This window comes from Eptatretus burgeri, chromosome 2, assembly GCF_056783735.1.
Source record: "Eptatretus burgeri isolate ZD-2024b chromosome 2, Ebu_testis_v1, whole genome shotgun sequence".
Classification (NCBI taxonomy): domain Eukaryota; kingdom Metazoa; phylum Chordata; class Myxini; order Myxiniformes; family Myxinidae; genus Eptatretus; species Eptatretus burgeri.
This window is the reverse complement of record NC_140962.1, coordinates 70,783,929-70,803,928: the sequence shown is the minus strand read 5'-3', so window position 1 is coordinate 70,803,928 and position 20,000 is coordinate 70,783,929. Positions and strand designations below refer to the sequence as shown.

Below are 20,000 nucleotides of genomic sequence, written 5' to 3'. Positions count from 1 at the left end.
ATATAGCCTGGTGTTGGCTCAGTGGTTAGGGTTGCAGCTTGGGATCCAAGGGTCCTGAGTTCAAGCCTCGTTGCCCGCTGAATTACTTCACCAGGGAGTTGACTCAGCCTGCCATCCTTCTGAGGTCGGCAAAATGAGTACCAGCTTGCTGGGATGATCGAGTAATTCGAATATCCTGCGTCGGAGTGGCGACCCGTCCAGGATTGTGCCCAATAGCCAAGGAAACTGCTTCGGCAGCACCAACGCTCTGCACAGAGTATGGTTCCAACGGATGTATGTATATATATATATATATATATATATATATATATATATATATATATATATATATATATATATATATATATATATATATATATATATATACACATACATATGAATGTGATGTGGTTAGAGGCCATTGACCATCAATTCCTGTGCAATACCAACACCAGAGGACAGATTCATCAAGTGAACGACTTAAACTCAATGGGGGCAGCGGTGGGATGGTAACATGAGAAAAGTGTGGCAGTCACCAGGTTGTTAAAAATAAAAAAGCTTTTTTGAAACGTTTTTTGTCATACTGTCGGACCCCGACATTCGTGGTGGACACGTTCCTGTAAAATGTCGTGCATGTCGAATCGGCGAATGTTGTCGCATTGTTTCAATGGGTAAAAAGGTTCCTCACGGTTCATGATTCACAAGGAAAAATCAAAAATCCTTTGAAAAATCAGAAATATGCCCACAAAAAATATATGTACAAATATGCACAATATGCACAAATCGCATGAATATGCCCATGAAAAACTGTAAATAAACCACAAACAAACTGTGAGTACACCCACGAAAAAACACGAATACACCAAAAAAAATGCGAAAAAACACGAATACATGAACATACTGCGATAACGTGACTATGTGAAGCACATGGCCGTGAATGTAGAAGAAGGTCACATTTTATGAACTATGAATGTCTGAGTCTGACAGTGTGTGTGTGTGTGTGTGTGTGTGTGTGTGTGTGTGTGTGTGTGTGTGTGTGTGTGTGTGTGTGTGTGTGTGTTGTTATAAATAAAGGTAATGAAGCAATTGATGACCAAATTGAAATGTAATTGAAAGAAGAACCACACAATTGATATGCAAATGCAGTATATAACTTAAACTGGATTTGCTTATTATATCTTGCTAACAAATAACAGAAAATTATAACCTTTGTGCGGATCAGTGCAGCGATGAATGCAAGCTTTCATGCTGCGAAACCGGTTGCGATTTCCACCACAACCACCGTATACAAATCCTTCACAGAGACCGGACGACAAGTTGTAGAAGTAGTGGTTGATAGCAGCACGACAGAATCCAGTCTCTGCTTTGTGCCGGCACAACTTTGGAACCCCTGAAAAGCAGCAAAAAACATCAGGTACATCACAAACTGGTTTGCTCTTCCTACTTCCTGTAATATGGATGGTGGTTTCATGGCCTGAGGGTGGCTTATAACAATTGTAAGTTTCCCATGCCATTTAAATCCCAGGTAACAATATGTGAAAAAACTCTGCATCATGAAGGCACCTAATCATTGAAAAATGTTTCATGTATCTCAATGAGAAAATACGTCCTTTCAAGTAACCGCTCGTGCTCATACAATACACAGGTTTCAAACAAAAAGGAAAGCCTCAAAATTTTGTTATAAATGGCTCATTGGTTGAAGCTTTCACCAATTTTTCTGTTTTTTGAAGGGGATTGAACACTTTGGTTCCAAGCACTTCAGTTCGCAGCAATCTTTGTGTCGGTGGGTTTTAACTAATTCATTTTAAATCATAAAGGCAGATATTCACAGATAAACAGTGTTACAAAGTCTAGATTGAATCAAAGGAACTGGGCAGAAAGACTTGAACTGAGATTACAAGTACTGTACTACGTTTCTTAATTTTTTCAAGTGGCAAGTATAGGAGAAGGGACTCAGGTGTATGGGTCGAACACTACTGTGCAGATTTGATTGATCATAATTTGGTGGAAATGAGCTGAATTGGTGCTGTAACATAATGTTGTTTCTTTCTTTCATTGAAAAGCAATAACAGCAACCAATATCAATTTTTTTTTTTATCATTGAAAGGATATTGATCATTTAATTAACCTTCTTTCCTTGGTCGTGCAATGACGATGCACCAACAAATATTTCCAACAAATGACAAATACAATTCTATAACTACAAGAGGTGTGTGTGTGTGCCCATTTTTCTCAGAGATGGTTCAACAGATCTTCAACAAACATTCCAAGGTTCATCAATGAGTGTTCAGGAGTGTTTTTGGCAAAAAATATTCTTTTGAAGAAAAAGTTAGATTTGTTTTGGATTGTTTTTTTTTTTAAATCGCACTATAGTACCTAATCCGTTGTGGCTAATTAAAAGGTAATGTTAAATTATCCGCGACCCCATTCTTTAGTGTGTAGAGAAGTGTTTTAGACCCCCCACAGAATATCAAAAATCAAAATTTGATTTCTCAAAAATGCCAACAGGATTATAATAGCAACGGGTAATACCAAGTACCCCAGCTAGTGTTATATAATCTAAAGAAAGACATTTTTCGTTTTGCATTTTAAAGCTTTTGTTCAGAAAGGTTATCTTACAACATGAAACACAATTAAATGTTTTAAAATTTCTATTGAAAAGAAGCTTCCATCACAGGTGTTTTTCAGCAATATTTTAAAGTGACATGCACACGGTGTTTGGAATCAACTTGCACAATAATGACAGTTGACTATCAAGCTTAAATGTATCTAGTGGACCAACGACGCAAGGTGGTTGTGAATGCAAAAGGTTCAAATGGAAACGGTTATTAACAGTAAAATCAAAACACACGAAGTATATTGGCCAGCATAAATTGCTTCCTCTTGGGATATTTAAAGCTTACATGGGAGGTAAAATTAAATAGCCAAATTAACGTTCTATAAAATGAACAAGCTTCACCAAGCAGAGACTAAAAATGTTTGGTTGCCACAACATTGTCACTTACAAATGGTCAGTCATGCATATGAGTTTTTTTTTCCAATTTCTCAAATCTATTTTCATTTTGTTGTCGGTGACTGGAAGGAGAAAGGCAAAGTAAGTCTGAGAGTTCTTCACTCAGCCAATTATCCAGTGGTTACCCTTTTAAGTGTCACAAAGTCTTGTCTTTTGGTGAGAATGAAAACAGCTATAACATGCGTGAGTAAGTTATGAAGTCACCACTTGAACACTTCTTTTTTAGTCTTCTTGAACACTTCAAAAGGAACACTGTTTCCTTTTGACCATTGATCATTTTCATATCTATAAACAACTTATATGAGTTCTCTTTCAAGGAACTTCAATGCAGGAGGAGGCCATTAAGCCCATCAAGCTTGCACAATGTTTGCCAACCTATGGCTGTTTGTCCTTGCTCTATCCTTTTTAAATGCTAAACATCTAGCAAGGAAACAGCACATACCTTTTTCTTTTTTTTTTACTTTTAAAGTATTTAGTTTGACTTAACCAGGGTTCGAACCACCGAACTCCCAGACTCAGTGGGTACTCTAACCATTATGTCACTGAGTCTGGTAAACTTTTGATTATGGTAGAATTCCTGTTTTGCTGTTAATGATCCTATTTTGCCTGATTAAAAAAGAAACTCAAAAACATGAAGCGGAAGAGAAGGAGCCAGAAAGCTGACCAAGATGGAGCAGCTGGGGAAATGTAGCACAATGAGAAAACAGCACAATGTCCGATCATATATAGACCCACCCACTTCCTACATGCACTGCCTTATACCCAAGAGATATAGCACAAAAGAAGAGATGAAAATAGCCAAGGAGATAAATCATGCTTTGAGCATACACAGGTGGTGCTAATAGAGAAGCCACCATTTACTTGTATAATGATTGAATCGTTGGTTTAAAAAGAGAACTGAATTTGAAAATGAGACACATCCACCTTCTAGCATTTAAAGTGCAGTCTTATCTCATGCTAAGGAAAGAAAATAAACAAACAGCAGACTGTATATTACAAATAATGTACCTTTAACGATATGGTTGTGACAATCTCTTTATTGCATACGCCATTGTGACAATGTTAAACACGAGGAATTGAGGAATTGCATGCTTCGTCCATAAGTACTTCTGTTGCCATTCTCCTATCTCCTCTCACACTCCCCTGCACTGATTTCTCTCCTGGCATATTCCCCTCTCTTCCTTTCTAAATTTTCAATTTGTTCAATTCATTTCTCTCAACTCCCCCTTGCATAACACTTAGCATATGTAATCAGTATATCCCTTTTGCACAATATAACTTCATTTTAAAAAGTTTTCTTTTCGTTTTATAGTGAACTATGCTTAAGACGACCATTCTGCTCAACAAATAGTAAGCTTTGTTTTTTATGATTATGCTGGAGAATTTGTCTGAACTAGTGCTATACCCACTACTTCCTGGAGAAAAATATGGTGTCAATACTACCTCCCTCAAGCAGGGATCAGTGGTTAAACCACTTGCACTATTTCACATGTACAGGTGAAAATTGCAAGTTGTTTCCCCACACTTACATGAGGGTGGGCGGGGGGAGGGAGTGGTGCTTTGTACCCATGCCCTGACCCTGTGTACCCTGAGCAGGTGTGTAAACTTTGGTGGAGAGTGGCAAAGCTGTTTTTCATTTTATAAGGTTCAGACATACATACATACATACATACATACATACATACAAACATAGAAACATGCGACAAAAGGGATCTTTGATAACACATAATTATTGTTGCTGCTGTTGTCGTGGTTGTGGTTGTTATTGTTTGTGTGCTCCTTCCATATACCTTTATATATTTTTCTATTGCTTAGAGAAGTATTACTATGCATAATTTTGTGTGCTCCTTCCATGCCCTTATAAAGAGTTCCTGCTGTCGTAGAATAATACATGTTACCAGTGGAACCACTGCATTCATCTCCCATTCCCACATCTTATTTTTCAATCATGGAAAGACAGGCTGTAAAAACAGACATCCTTATGTTTAAATGGACACAAATTTTTGTTCCAAGTAAATTGATTACACAAACCTTCCAACCAAGTTAATCGATTATTCGCTTTCCAACGGGACCATTATTATTATTATTATTATTATTATTATTATTATTCTGATGAATATTATTCTCAGACAGCAGGAACAGGAACATTAAAGCTTGCGGTCCTGCTTCTTCTTTGAGTGATGGACAGACGGGTTGTTGTTGTTCCTCTTTCGGCTGCTCCCGTTAGTGGTTGCCACAGCGGATCATCTGTTATGATCCGCATACTGATTTGGCATAGGAATTACGCCAGATGTCCTTCCTGACGCAACCCTGGTCGCCTCTTACGACACAGGGATAAGGATTAGGTTTCGCCATGATTCCGGGCTGCCCTACACCCTCTCATAGCGCAGCCCAGCACAGAGCTCCCGTCCTCAAGTGATCCTCAAACCCAAGCCTCCGAGTAGCCGGCTTGCAGGCGCACGCCACTACGCCCGGTATGGACAGACGGGTCTCCTTTTAGTAATAGTAACCACTCGTTCCCTCCAGGAGCGAAATTCCCCACTTTTTGAGATGTCTTGTTCCTAACTTTTTGAGATGTCGTGCCATTTATTCGTTTAGCCCCATCTCTCCATGGTGAAGAATCACTTTATAAATCAAATAATTATCGTATCCAGATCCAGATTCGGATCTTCGCCAAAATCAAATCAATTCTTCCTTGTCACACACGCAACATGTCCACCAAGTTCCATCAGAGTCCGTCCCAACTTTTTGAGATATCGTGCCATATACTAGTTTAGCCCTATCTCCCAATGGTGAAGGATCACTTTAAAAATTCTAGTAGTCGGGTGTGGATCCGGATCTTCACCAAAATCTAATCAGTTCGTTGTTGTCACACACCCATCCTGTCGACAAAATTTCATCAGGATCCGTCCACAACATTTTGAGATATCCTGCACACAGACAGACAAACAGACAGAAAGGGGTGAAAACATAACCTCCTTCACCTTCGTTGGTGGAGGTAATAATTGCACAATGATATTCCTTGGTAATGCTCAATTTGCATGGTATTTGTTTTGTGTTTGAAGAATTAAGCAAAATAAGATAAATTAAAAAGCAAAAGGAATGTCTGCTTGGATATATATATATATATATATATATATATATATATATATATATATATATATATATATATATATATATATATATATATATATATACACACACACACACACACACACAATCACCACCAAGCAAATGCCTTCATGTAACAATTCACACACAATATCAATGTAACTCACTGCGAATATGACGACATGCCATGCGGCATGATTTTAGGGTCTCAAAGTTATTCTTATTTCCCTCACAACCACCAAACTCAAACTCGCGGCAGCGCTGAGTGTAACGATCGTAGTAGTAGCGTGGGATGGTGCCCCGACAGGGTCCCTCGTCCATGTCCAGAGTGCAGATATGAGTAAGACGTGGTTCTGGGAAAACCTCTACATGGAAATAACGTCACAAATTGTTATAAAAAAAAATAAAGTGCATCAGTTTGCTTTTTGACATTCACAAAAGTTTGCAAAAATACAGTGTAAACATGTGGTCAATGCTCGCCACACTCTTCTTGTATCCCTCCATGAGGCTTCAAAGGGGGAATAAGATTACAGACAAAAACAAAACGAAATGCTTAACATGTGCTAATATGCAACCCTCCTACCCCCACCCCCCCAAACCCCAAAATTTTCAAAAAATTTACACGATTATTTGTTTTTCACAACTCAGAAAAATTATCCATCAATAGGCCTTGGTAATTATTTTAGCAGCAAAAGTAATGCATTATTCATGAATCAACAAAGAGTGAGGCAAAAGGAGGAAATCTACACAAAAAAATTAGGACGCATGATTTTATCACGACACACTGCACCCACTAACTTTGGATTGAACACATTGTCGAGCAGGTTGTGTGCATCATTCTCAGCCATGTCACATGGACTTTGCCCCACCCTTCTCACGCAGAATGCATGCCATCGTTCTCATCCTGGTTGCCTGCTCATCATTCTCTGCCAGATTGAGTGCTCATTGTTCTCATGAGATCACATACCCATCGTTTTCCACCGGATCATGCATTGATTTTTCTGCACCAGGTCACATGCCCATCATTCTCCAGGTTTCTCCTTGAAAGGCATAATGGCCGTGCATGGGTATACAGGAGATGCGATGAGCGATATGCCCTCGTCTGTATCTAGGAAGCCGCAAATTTTCGTTTTAGAAATTTCATGATGTGGGGTGGTATTGTTGAAACCTTTCACACAATTTGATCCGTATCAATGGCAAACTGATGGCAGATCAATACATTAATGAGATCTTACAGTAAGGTGTGTTTCCTACCTTCAAACAACAACATGGTCCTGGAATCATCTTTATGCATGACAATGCTCCTACTCACATTGCCATTCTAAAAAGGAATGTTCTTGTCAATGGCAATGTTAATGTCATGACACCATGGCTTGCCATCATCTCAGATTCAAATCCTATTGAACATCTCTGGCATATCATTAATCATCGCATTTGAACGTTGCCAAGACAACCACGGACAATCGATGAGCTGAAGGAGGAGTGGATTCAAGCATGGAATGCTATTCCCAAGGCTCAGGTTTGAGGGCTCATACGATCAATGTGATGACGGTACAATGCAGCAATTGCTTCCAAAGGCATACATACCCGGTATCGAGATTGTTACTTCCACGTTAGATCCCTATAATTTGTGTAAACATTCGCCAGAACGCAGCAATATGTGATGAGGTCACAATGAAACGGACGTGTCATTATTCAGCATTTATCTGTGAGAGGTTTGCGCCTCAGCTGTGTCCCATGATAAATACATCGCGTCAACAACAATCACGTGTTCGGTTTTTATGGTGGAGAGTATATTTAAACCAAATGATGTACGCAAGAGCTGGTTGTTGTCTTTCTTCACTGACTGCTGTGGATTCAATCCCTACAGCTGCTCACTCTCACCAACCTGCACTTGGCACGCTCAAAGGACGTATTTTGTAGAGCATTTGGCTTCTTGATACATGGCGTGAGATTAGAGTCCAAAATGACAACTGCCATAGTGTGTGCACAACCATTTGCTTTAAACAACCTTATCAAGTTTACTTCTTACCATCCCGGCGAAAGGTCATCTTTCAATGTTCGCAACCCAATCACATGGTATGCAGCATCGGACTACAATAGTAAATGCAGTAATAAAATTACTTTCAAAATATAGTCTTGACAAAACTTAGAATAATATCGAGCTGCAAGTTGTTTTTCGGACCACCGTTTACTCTATTTTACTACTTGTACTTAGTTGCTTACCGAACTGGAAAGAAAGCAGAGATTCCCAAATGACCGATAACATGAGAAACAGAGCGGGTACTGCACGTAGGCAAGCCATTGCACTGGTCCTTGAATGACAGAGCTTTGTGAGAAACTGATTTAAAACAATGATCTCCATCCAACTCCTCCCCAACACAGCAGCCGGAAACCCGTCGTCATTCCAGAAATCTTTCCAAACTTCACTCTCTGCCTGCGGCTGTACATGATGATTAATATTTCACTTTTTGATTTGCAAGTTAAGGCCTGTGAAGTAAATAAATGCGATATAATAGTCTCTTTTGAAGGTAACTCGCAAACAATGTAGTTAACTCCACTAGGTCTCCTAATTTACACGCTAAAAAAGGTGGGGATAAATGTCCTAGTTGGGGGAAGTTAGGGCAAGAACAACCCCCCAAACCCTCCCACTGAATATATGTACATCCTACAGTGGGTGTTCAAGAGATTGAACATATCACCAGAACCGAGGTTCTGTACAGTGTGACTGACCACTCCTCATTTTCATAAATGTCAAGGTGAGCCAATGAAAAAAAGCCAAGAATTCACAAGGTTTCGGAAAAGCGATGATAATAGGAAACCTATAGAAAACCTATAGAAAACCTATACGCCAAGGTGAACAACGAATAGCCAAGATCTTTTGAAAAAAGCCAAGGAGTGGTCACACTGGTTCTGTATGTGGATGAGGTGGGGGGCCCCCCCTTATTATTAAATACCAACTTGGGCAAGAATCCTTCCAAACCACATTTGTGGAACACAATGCATTTGGGAAAATGTACACAGTGGTAAAAGAAGAGACAATCAAAGCAAAAGACTGACACAAGAAGATTTGAAGTATTGTGGAGAAACCACGCCATAAACTCTTTAATGTTCAAAATATTGGTAATTAGTAATATTTCCTCATTTATTAGTTAGATTAACATCATATTTTCTTTGGGCAATAACCACGGAACACCTTTCACTTCAAACTGTTAAAGTGCTTAGTTCGATCTACCTAACAGTAAAAAGTGAACATGGGAAACAATAATATCAAGACATTATGTTGTTGGGAAGACTTGAAATGAGATGGATGATCCTGAACTACATACACTAGCCGAATCGTCTCAACACCATCACCTGACTTGCAGAGGCTTGAGCTGTTAACCTAAGATATTTGAAGCTGCCAGCAGGATAGTGCAAAGGTCCTGGACTCGCCTGGGAGCGGTCTCGTCTGGATCCGATTTTCTATAGGAATATAAATGTTCACCCTGGTGCTTCACAAACAGGATGTTGCAGCAATACGAGTGTGCAGCTCTTCGTAGCTGGCATTAAGCAGCCTGTGAGCAATTTCGAGTGGACTTTATGATTAAAAATCACATCATACAAAGAAAAGAGTTGGCCATTGTGTCTGAGTGAGAAAATTCTAAACAGTCATCAGCATGCAGTGGAGCCCCCCAACCCCACACCCAAGGAGAAATATCAACCCCTCCCCACCCACCCAGTTCCATGGTCACTATTTAAGTTAAGATGCACCACTTGAATATATATATATATATATATATATATATATATATATATATATATATATATATATATATATGCTAGATGACCCGTGAACCCATTGGGTTCCAGTTGTGACAGCGGTTGATGAAAAAATTCATTTCAAGAAAAAAAAAAGATGACTATATATTTTTCTCAAATTCTCCCGAAGAATACTTGACTGAATCGGGAATTGATTTTTTAATAATTTTTTTCGTTGCCCGATTTGAACGAAACTTGATACTGCACACCACAGGCGAATGGTGAGTAAGGTGGCCCTAATTTTTTTGCGCTATCGTGTACCGTTTTGGCTGTATTTCGGAAACATACATACATACATACATACATGATGAGAGTTTTAGTAATACATATATATATATATATATATATATATATATATATATATATATATATATATATATATATATATATATATACAGTCTCTTTTCAAGTCTTTGGTCCCCCCAACCCCCCCACCCACTCAACCCCAACACCTCACCTTTCTCCAATCAACTCTAAGGCATCAATCTCCTCCCCACACTGAAACCTCCAACCCTCCTTCCCACCACCCACCGAAAGTTATCAAACCCTCTGCCCAAAGTCTCTCAACCTCCCCCTTCCAAAGTCCAACCCTCCTTCCCACCAGCCACCGAAAGTTATCAAACCCTCAGCTCAAAGCCTCTCAACCTCTCCCTTCCAAAGCTCTTCCATCTTTACTCCCACCCATAAAAGCAAACGGGCATTCCCACGTCAAAACAGTGGAATATTTACCATATTCTGCTCCCCTGTCATGCTATCACCGACTTCACAGAAGCCTGTCACAATCACTTGTTCAACTCACAATTTTAAGGGAAAATAGTCAGAAATAATAGCAAACCTGCATAACCTCCACAATAAAAGCAATGCTTTAGAGAAAGGGCTCAAAAGAGTAAATGCGAGAGTTCTAAATGGTAAATTCTAAAGTTCTAAAGTCTTCTAAAGTGTAAATTCTAAAGTTCTAAAGTGGAAATTCTAAAGTTCTAAAGTGGAAATTCTAAAGTTCTAAAGTGTAAATTCTAAAGTTCTAAAGTTCTAAAGTGTTCTAAAGTGTAAATTCTAAAGTTCTAAAGTGTTCTAAAGTGTAAATTCTAAAGTTCTAAAGTGTTCTAAAGTGGAAATTCTAAAGTTCTAAAATGTTCTAAAGTGTAAATTCTAAAGTTCTAAAGTGTTCTAAAGTGGAAATTCTAAAGTTCTAAAGTGTTCTAAAGTGGAAATTCTAAAGTGTTCTAAAGGGTTCTAAAGTGGAAATTCTAAAGTTCTAAAGTGTTCTAAAGTGTAAATTCTAAAGTTCTAAAGTGGAAATTCTAAAGTTCTAAATTGTTCAACAGTGTAAATTCTAAAGGTCTAAAGTGTTCTAAAATGTAAATTCTAAAGTGTAAATTTTAAAGTTCTAAAGTGTAAATTTTAAAGTTCCAAAGGGTTCTATAGTGTAAATTCTAAAGTTCTAAAGTGTAAATTCGAAAGTTCTAAAGTGGAAATTCTAAAGCTCTAAAGTGTAAATTCTAAGGTGTTCTAAAGTGTAAATTGTAAACGATAAATTCTAAAGTGTAAATTCTAAAGTGTATATTCTAAATTTCTAATGGGTTCTAAAGTGTAAATTCTAAAGGGTGAATGCTAAATAATTTTAAATTGTAAATTCTAAAGGGTGAATGCTAAATAATTTGAAATGGTAAATTCTAAAGTTCTAAATATAAATATTTTAAAGGATAAATGCTAGAGTTCTAAAGGGTAAATTCTAAAGGGTAAATTCTTAATGGTAAATGTTAAATTCTAAATGGTGAATTCTAAAGGGTAAATTCTAAATGGTAAATTCTAAAGGGTATATTTTAAAGTTCTAAATACTCCTAAATGGTATATTCTTTCTATACCGATTGAATGGTATATTCTTTAGAATGGTATATTCTAAAGCCTGGTGTTGGCACAGTGGTTAGGGCAGTGGCTTGGGACCCAAAAGGTCCTGAGTTCAAGCCCCGTTGGGACCAGACAAGGGGATGGGTCTATTCTGAACATGCATTTATGGAAATAACTATCTGAGGGCGTGGATGTTGTGACGTGTGCATTTGTCAGATCCAATTCTGAAATCCAGAACAATATATATATATATATATATATATATATATATATATATATATATATATATATATATATATATATATATACATACATACATACATACATATATACATACCAAGACGAAAACACCAGGGGGTTGACTCAGCCTGCCATCCTTCCGAGGTCGGCGAAATGAGTACCAGTTGTACTGGGCCCGGTGTATGCCCCGGTTAGAATAGGTGTACCATATCCCTGTGTGTCGTAAGAGGCGACCAGGGTTGCGTCAGGAAGGGCATCCGGCGTAAAAACCTATGCCAAATCATTATGTGGACAACAAAACAAATTTCCACACTGGATCGGTCGAGGCCTGGGTTAGCGAAATGGAGACGGTTGATCTGCTGTGGCGACCCCCTAACGGGAGCTAGCCGAAAGAAGAAGAGGTATATTCTTTAGGGTAAGTTCTAAATGGTAAATTATAAAGGGTTCTAAAGGATAAATGCTAGAGTTCTAAAGGGTAAATTCTAAATGGTGAATTCTAAAGGGTAAATTCTAAATGGTAAAATCTAAAGGGTAAATTCTAAAGGGTAAATTCTAAAGGGTATATTTTAAAGTTTTAAATACTTCTAAATGGTATATTCTTTAGGGTAAGTTCTAAATGGTAAATTATAAAGGGTTCTTAAGGATGATTTGTAAATAGGCAATGCTAAAGAGTACTAAATGGTGAATTTTAAAGGGTTCTAAAGCGGCCTTTGTAAAAATAAAAAATAAAAAAATTACAAAAAGCTTTTAATCGGCTTTTGTAAATTTAGAATTTAGAAAAGGGTAAATTGTAAAGGGGCAATTTTTACAAGGAAAGGATTACAAGGAAATGTTTGCACAGGAGGAGGCCTTTCGGCCCATCTTGCCTGCACCACACCAATACCAGATTGAATAAATCTGTCAATACCCCTTCCCTTCATACAAAGCCTTTTGACTGCTACACTGGTACTCATTTTGCCGAGTTTGGAAGGATGAGAGGCTGAGTCAACCCCCTGATGTTAATTCAGCAGCCAACAAGGCTTGAAGTCAGGACCCTAGAATCCGAGAATCTCAATCCACTACCCTAACCACGAAGCCAACACCAGGTTATAAATGCTAATGCTAAAGAGTACTTAAAGGGTAAAATCTAAAGGGTACATTCTAAACATCTAACTAAATTTTAAAAGGTGAGTGCGAAATAACTCTAAATGGTAAATTCTAAATGGTAAATTTTCAATGGTAAATGCGAAAGAGTTCTAAATGGTAAATTCTAAAGTGTAAATTTTAAATGGTCAATCCTTATTGGTAAATTCTAAAGGGTTAATTCTAAAGTTCTAAAGGGTGAATTCTAAAGAGTTCTGAAAGGTAAATTCTAAAGCTCTAAGGGGTAAATTCTAAAGTGCTAAAGGATTCTAAAGGGTAAATTGTAAAGTTCTAATTGTAAATTTTAAAGGATGAATGCTAAATAATTCTCAATGGTAAATTCTAAAAGGTAAATTCCAAAGGGTAAAATATAAAGGGTAAATGCTAAAGTGTTCTAAATGGTAAATTATAAAGTGTCATTTCTAATGGGTAAATCCTAAACGGTGCATTTGAAAGGGTAAATGCGAAAGTTCTAAAGGGTTCTAACGGGTAATTCTAAAGGGTTCTGAAGGGTAAATTATATGTGGTTTTAAAGAGTGGTTCTAAAAGGTTCTATCGGGTATTTTTTAATGGTAATTCTAAAGCGTTCCGAAATTGGTGGCCTTAGTATCGCAATTGTGGGCAGAGTCAGGCGAACTGTCCAACGAATGGGTGGAACTCACACGCACATATGCTCGGACGCATGCATGGCTCCTTTTATATATACTGTGTGAGTGTGTGTGTGTGTGTGTGTGTGTGTGTGTGTGTGTGTGTGTATCTACTATACTAAAAAACACAGAATATGTTTGTATGTATGTATGTGTGTGTTTGTTCGTCCTTTATAGGCGGCCGAATCGTTGGATGGAATGAGATGAAACTTGGCATGAGTGATCCTTGGGACACGAGAACGGACATGGGGAGGGGGGGGATCAAGTTCAAGGTCAAAGGTCACGGGGTCAAGGGGTCAAGGTCACCGGGTAACTTCAATTTCTCAATTTCATCCGATCGAGACAAGACCAATGCCATTCGACAGATAATCCAAATTAAATGACACAGTTGATTGATGACATTCACTTCAGAATTCCGGTTTTCGAGTTATGACGTCATACATTGACGAAAACGTCAATTTTTCATGTTTGTTTGTCCTTTATAGACGGCCAAACCGTTGGATATAAGGAGATGAAACTTGGCATATGTGATCCTTGGGAACGGACATAAGGGGATCAAAGTCAAGGTCAAGGTCAAAGGTCATGGGGTCAAGGTCACCGGATAACATCAATTTCTCAATTTCATCCGATCGAGACGGGACCAATGCCATTCAACAGATAACTGTGGGCGGGTACTTTGCTAATATATATATATATATATATATATATATATATATATATATATATATATATATATATGCATGTATATGTATAGTATTGTGCAAAAGTTTAGGATATTTTCACTTTTGTGGAACTATTCCCTATTAAACATTTGTGGGAAGTTAGAAGTGTGCAACATAGTTAGATCATAATTCAATTTCTATGAAAGTCAATTGAATATCACAGTTACCTTTAAGTACTGTATATTGTTGCAGTTCTGTGAAACTGCCACTCCTCAAGGCAAATGCACCCAACATATAGCGGCCCCCAGACAGTTATTTTATTAGTATGTTTCAGATAGCCCTTTCTTTATGTCCAGTAGTTTGATGGGACAAAATGCATTGCGAGGGCATTTAGTTTGGTCTTTAATTCCATTCACCTATTTTAATTTTCTTTGCACACACAACCTCTCCTTCAAGCAAGCATGCACACAACAGACCGAACGGTGATGTTAATAGAGAGCCTCATAAACATGTGCTACAGCGGCCCCATTCAAACTGCGTGCCATTCCCCAATGGACGTTTCATTTCAGACTGCTCAGTATGCAAACCACAATGCTCCAACCTTCATACGACCACCACAACACCTTCCTAAAATTCCCCACAATCACCTAAACTCGACCTTTTCACCAAACGCCTCCTCACTACAAACGCTTCAATCACCTCACCACAACCGGTCCAACCACTTCAACCTCTTCACCACAAATGTCACAGTGCTTCCCTGACCTCGCTACAACTGCTACCACAGTCAGTACCCTGGACGCTCACCACAATCCCTTAAGGACGTCAGGGAGCAATGGACATTACCCACCATGATGGATGCTTGAGGTCAGAACAGGTTAGCACTTAGCTCGGAGCGCAAGAATGCACTGGGGTCCATTCAACATCAACTGAATGGTCCTGGCACTCTGCTAAATAGCGACTCTAATTTGAAGCCCAGTGCACGCTCCTGCCTTTAGAGTGCTCCCAAAGGCCTGCACCCCATGTTGATCTTGGAGCTCCATCGCATGGATAAGTTCGGGGGTGAATGAGGCCATTTTTGGCTTTGGAGCCTCGCAGGGTGGGGCCACTTCTCAGGGAGGCATCTGCATGCCAATGGGAGTGCTCGGATAGGACTACAGCATGTTTTGGTCTGACTTTTGGCTCCTCCTTTGCACAGCCTCCATAAAATAGCTGCGAAAGGATCAGTCAGTCAGTCAGTCTTAAGTCAGTCAGTCTTCACCAATCATTCTTGAGTCAGTCAGTCTCTGCCACAGTCGAGTCAGTTAGAGTCTTCAACACAGTCAGTCTCTGCATGAGGTCAGAGAATCTTCTCCTGGGTGCGAGGCAGCTGCTTTTGAGTGTGGAGGGCTGGACGAGGAGGAGGGTCCAGACCCGAATAGTGGTGCGAGGGGAAAGACGGAGCAAAGTGTTGAGTAGGCAGAATGCTAGACTGACAATAAACTTAGTAATTACACATACAGACTCACACACCACGTTAAGCAATCATCTCACATGTTCTGTCTCTGCTATCCACTGTATTGTCTGCTCTAGATGCACAAAACTAAAAGAGCAACTGCAGATACGCACCTCTTCACTCACACACCAAAAACACCCCCCCCCATTTACTTCCCTCCTCCCCCACTTCAGTGACTGGGTTGCATTGTTTGACTATGCCAGGTACAAAGAGGTCTTTCACACCTCAAACTTTCTTGCTCTCTGATATCCTCAGGTGTGTGTCTGATGGCACCTGTAATGTTTGCATAAGTTCTTTTGAAAATAACTGCATTTCTTTTGCCACACTTCATCAATCCTTGCTTTCCCCTGCAGCACACATTGTAATAAAACCTTTTATTATTGCGCGACATGACCTTGCCTTGCCCTTGCTTTATAAATAAATTACCCTCATTATAAATGTATCCAGCTCGTTCTGTCTTTTCCTCCATTAGTCCAGGGTAGTCTGCACACAGTTTAGCCGGGAAGTTCTACACCACCGATTCGGCTCTTATTAGCCGGTGTGTACTTGGCAGCTCCGCTCGGCTGCATCTGATGTGGTAAGTTCCATGCAAGTATGCATTGAGGGCACGTGACCCCCCTTGGTAAGGCCATCCCCAAGTAACATATCACACAGAGTAGTGTAACCCTGCCAGGATTGGCAGTACCAATCGGCGTTCATGGTTGCCCAGAAACTCATTGGCACTCGGAGTTATCTGTGCCTGGCAGCTTCAGGACCGGGCGTTCGGGAGGGACCCAAATACTTCTCCTCGTGGCAATCCTCGAACCCCGGTTCTGCAACAATATAAAATAAATTTAAAAATTGAAAGTTTTGTTTTTGTTATACATATTATATCATCATGTGCTAGTAATATCCACTTACCAAAAATAATATATGTAGGAAAAAGTTTGTGGATTCATGAATGCAAATTCCAAGAAACCACAATAAAAGTTGCAAATTAGTGAATACGGTATGTAAAATTTGTTTTAATTAGCATGTTCCCTTGCTAGAAAGTCTATGAGTGGGTTCAGAATGCTACGAAGGAAGCAACTTTCAACATATCAGCATGTGGCGATCCAAACTGCAAGAAAGGCATACTATGGAAAAAAAAATCAGGCGATACTTTGTGTGTTTGCGATTTGCCTTCCATCTAGAACAGCTTGTGTGTGTACAGTAGTAAGTTTCTTTCAGACAATACTACAAACCATATGCAATACCAATCCATGATACATAGCATGGATGGCGGAAATTAATTCCAGTAACATCCAAGCACATTATGTCATTCGATTACTCATATGACCTGTGGCTTTTTACACATGATGAGACATAATCATAACTCCACAAGTGACAGGGCAAGGTGTATGGAGGTCAAAATCACTGAAGTCTATCAATCAGTAAATTAAATTGCAGCATGCCATCAGATCTGTAAAGTAATGAAAGGAATACTCAAAACTTGGCAAACCGCCTAGAACTGCACACACTCCCACATACAATCCATCGCAAGGTCATGGAAACAATCATGAACTCTGAAGAAACTCCCTGTGGGAGAATCTGTTTTCAGCCTGTCTCGTGCACAATGCTAAATGTCCTTGAGGTATGCCAACTCAGTCGTATTCACATGTTCACAATAGGCGTCCAAAACCATCCTTGACCATGTTGTGGAACGTCAGCCGATGCCCTCACTTTCTCCCACCCCACCTTTCCGTCCTCACTTTTTCATCTTTATTCGCTAGTAAATTCGTTTTCTCTGCAACTGCTCAAGAGAATGACACAACATTTTCAACATATCAACACCTACCCAAGGAGAATGTTCTTAATGAAAGTTACATCATGATTGGATGGAAAATGTGGCTGGTGTTCCATAAAGTCTGTTTTCTGTAGGAATAGGTTGCAGGATGTCTCAAGTATCAGGAATAACCGGTCTAGACCTCACTTCGCTCGGCCTCTACTGAATTATCTCTCACACTGCCTGGGAGAGTTCTGCTCTGATGGGAATGGCCCGACTTTCAAAAGAACTAGCAGGGTAACTGTCTCCGATGGGTTCGTGGATGTCTCACCTCAAATGAGGAATTTTTTGGAGTGTGTGTTGGTGGAAATTGGAAATCAACGTAAAGTGATGATGTGGACCTTGACACATGGTACATGTTCACCTTATAGATAATGGCGGTCTATTCGGAACTATAGTTAGTGGTTAAAAATAATATGTCGAGCATCGCACGATATTTGCGAATTCGAAATTAACAGTTGCCATGGAAACAGCAATTTGGTAATTTGGAAAACTTGACCTATTGAATATTGTTTTACATGATTGAATATTACGCATAACAAATTTGGTTGATACATTTTCTAATTATGGCTTAATCGGTGTTTTACACATTTTGAATGGCATTGGCCTTGGCCTTTGACGAATTTTGACCAGATATTATAATGGGGGTGAAATTGTTATCATGTGGGGCTTTCCTCTTTGCCGAGTGGAGCTTTCCTCTTTGCCGAGTGGAGCTTTCCTCTTTGCCGAGTGGGACTTTCTTCTTTGCCGAGTGGAGCTGTCGTCTTTGCTGAGTGGGACCTTCTTCTTTGCCGAGTGGGACCTTCGTCTTTGCCGAGTGGGACCTTCGTCTTTGCCGAGTGGGACCTTCGTCTTTGCCGAGAGGGACCTTCCTCTTTGCCGAGTGGGACCATCCTCTTTGCCGAGTGGGACCTTCCTCTTTGCCGAGTGGGACCTTCCTCTTTGCCGAGTGGGACCTTCTTCTTTGTTGCGTGGGACCTTCCTTTTTGTCGCGTGGGACCTTCTTCATTGTCACGTGGGACCTTATTATGTCCATGTGGAGACCACTGCGTGGAGACCACCGTAAGATGTCCATGGGGGGTGGAGAGGGGAGGGGGTTTGGGAGGAGGAGAGAGAGAGAAAGCGAGAGAAAGAGAGAAAGAGAGAGAAAGAGAGAGAGAGAGAGGACGAGAGAGAGAGAGAGAGGACGAGAGAGAGAGAGAGAGAGGACGAGAGAGAGAGAGAGAGGACGAGAGAGAGAGAGAGAGAGGACGAGAGAGAGAGAGAGAGAGAGGACGAGAGAGAGAGAGAGAGAGAGAGAGAGAGAGAGAGAGAGAGAGAGGACGAGAGAGAGAGAGAGAGAAAGGACGAAAGAGAGAGAGAGAGAAAGGACGAGAGAGAGAGAGAGGACGAGAGAGAGAGAGAGAGAGAGAGGACGAGAGAGAGAGAGAGAGAGAGAGAGAGAGAGAGAGAGAGAGAGAGAGAGACGAGAGAGAGAGAGAGAGAGAGAGAGAGAGAGAGGACGAGAGAGAGAGAGAGAGAGAGAGAGAGAGAGAGAGAGAGGACGAGAGAGAGAGAGAGAGAGAGAGAGAGAGAGAGAGAGAGAGAGAGAGAGAGAGAGAGAGAGAGAGAGAGAGAGAGAGAGAGAGAGAGAGAGAGAGAGAGAGAGAGAGAGAGAGAGAGAGAGAGAGAGAGAGAGAGAGAGAGAGAGAGAGAGAGAGAGAGAGAGAGAGAGAGAGAGAGAGAGAGAGAGAGAGAGAGAGAGAGAGAGAGAGAGAGAGAGAGAGAGAGAGAGAGAGAGAGAGAGAGAGAGAGAGAGAGAGAGAGAGAGAGAGAGAGAGAGAGAGAGAGAGAGAGAGAGGACGAGAGAGAGAGAGAGAGAGAGAGAGGACGAGAGAGAGAGAGAGAGAGAGAGAGAGAGAGAGAGAGAGAGAGAGAGGACGAGAGAGAGAGAGAGAGAGAGAGAGAGAGAGAGAGAGAGAGAGAGAGAGAGAGAGAGAGAGAGAGAGAGAGAGAGAGAGAGAGAGAGAGAGAGAGGACGAGAGAGAGAGAGAGAGAGAGAGAGAGAGAGAGAGAGAGAGAGAGAGAGAGAGAGAGAGAGAGAGAGAGAGAGAGAGAGAGAGAGAGAGAGAGAGAGAGAGAGAGAGAGAGAGAGAGAGAGAGAGAGAGAGGACGAGAGAGAGAGAGAGAGAGAGAGAGAGAGAGAGAGAGAGAGAGAGAGAGAGAGAGAGAGAGAGAGAGAGAGAGAGAGAGAGAGAGAGAGAGAGAGAGAGAGAGAGAGAGAGAGAGAGAGAGAGAGAGA

General features: G+C 40.2%; 1 protein-coding gene across 1 annotated transcript in view; it reads right to left on the bottom strand.

Moving 5' to 3' along the window:
* LOC147032270 (tissue factor pathway inhibitor 2-like) overlaps nucleotides 1–8,551 on the bottom strand; it is a 23,105-nt gene extending 14,554 nt beyond the window's left edge. The window contains exons 1-3 of the mRNA XM_085869703.1: nucleotides 8,330–8,551; nucleotides 6,271–6,468; nucleotides 1,187–1,369 (exon numbers count right to left, since the gene is read on the bottom strand). Coding sequence (XP_085725829.1) covers nucleotides 1,187–1,369; nucleotides 6,271–6,468; nucleotides 8,330–8,468 — 520 coding nt within the window. The 5' untranslated portion in view covers nucleotides 8,469–8,551. The remainder of the gene's footprint in view (nucleotides 1–1,186; nucleotides 1,370–6,270; nucleotides 6,469–8,329) is intronic.
* Between the last annotated feature and the right edge of the window lie 11,449 nt (nucleotides 8,552–20,000).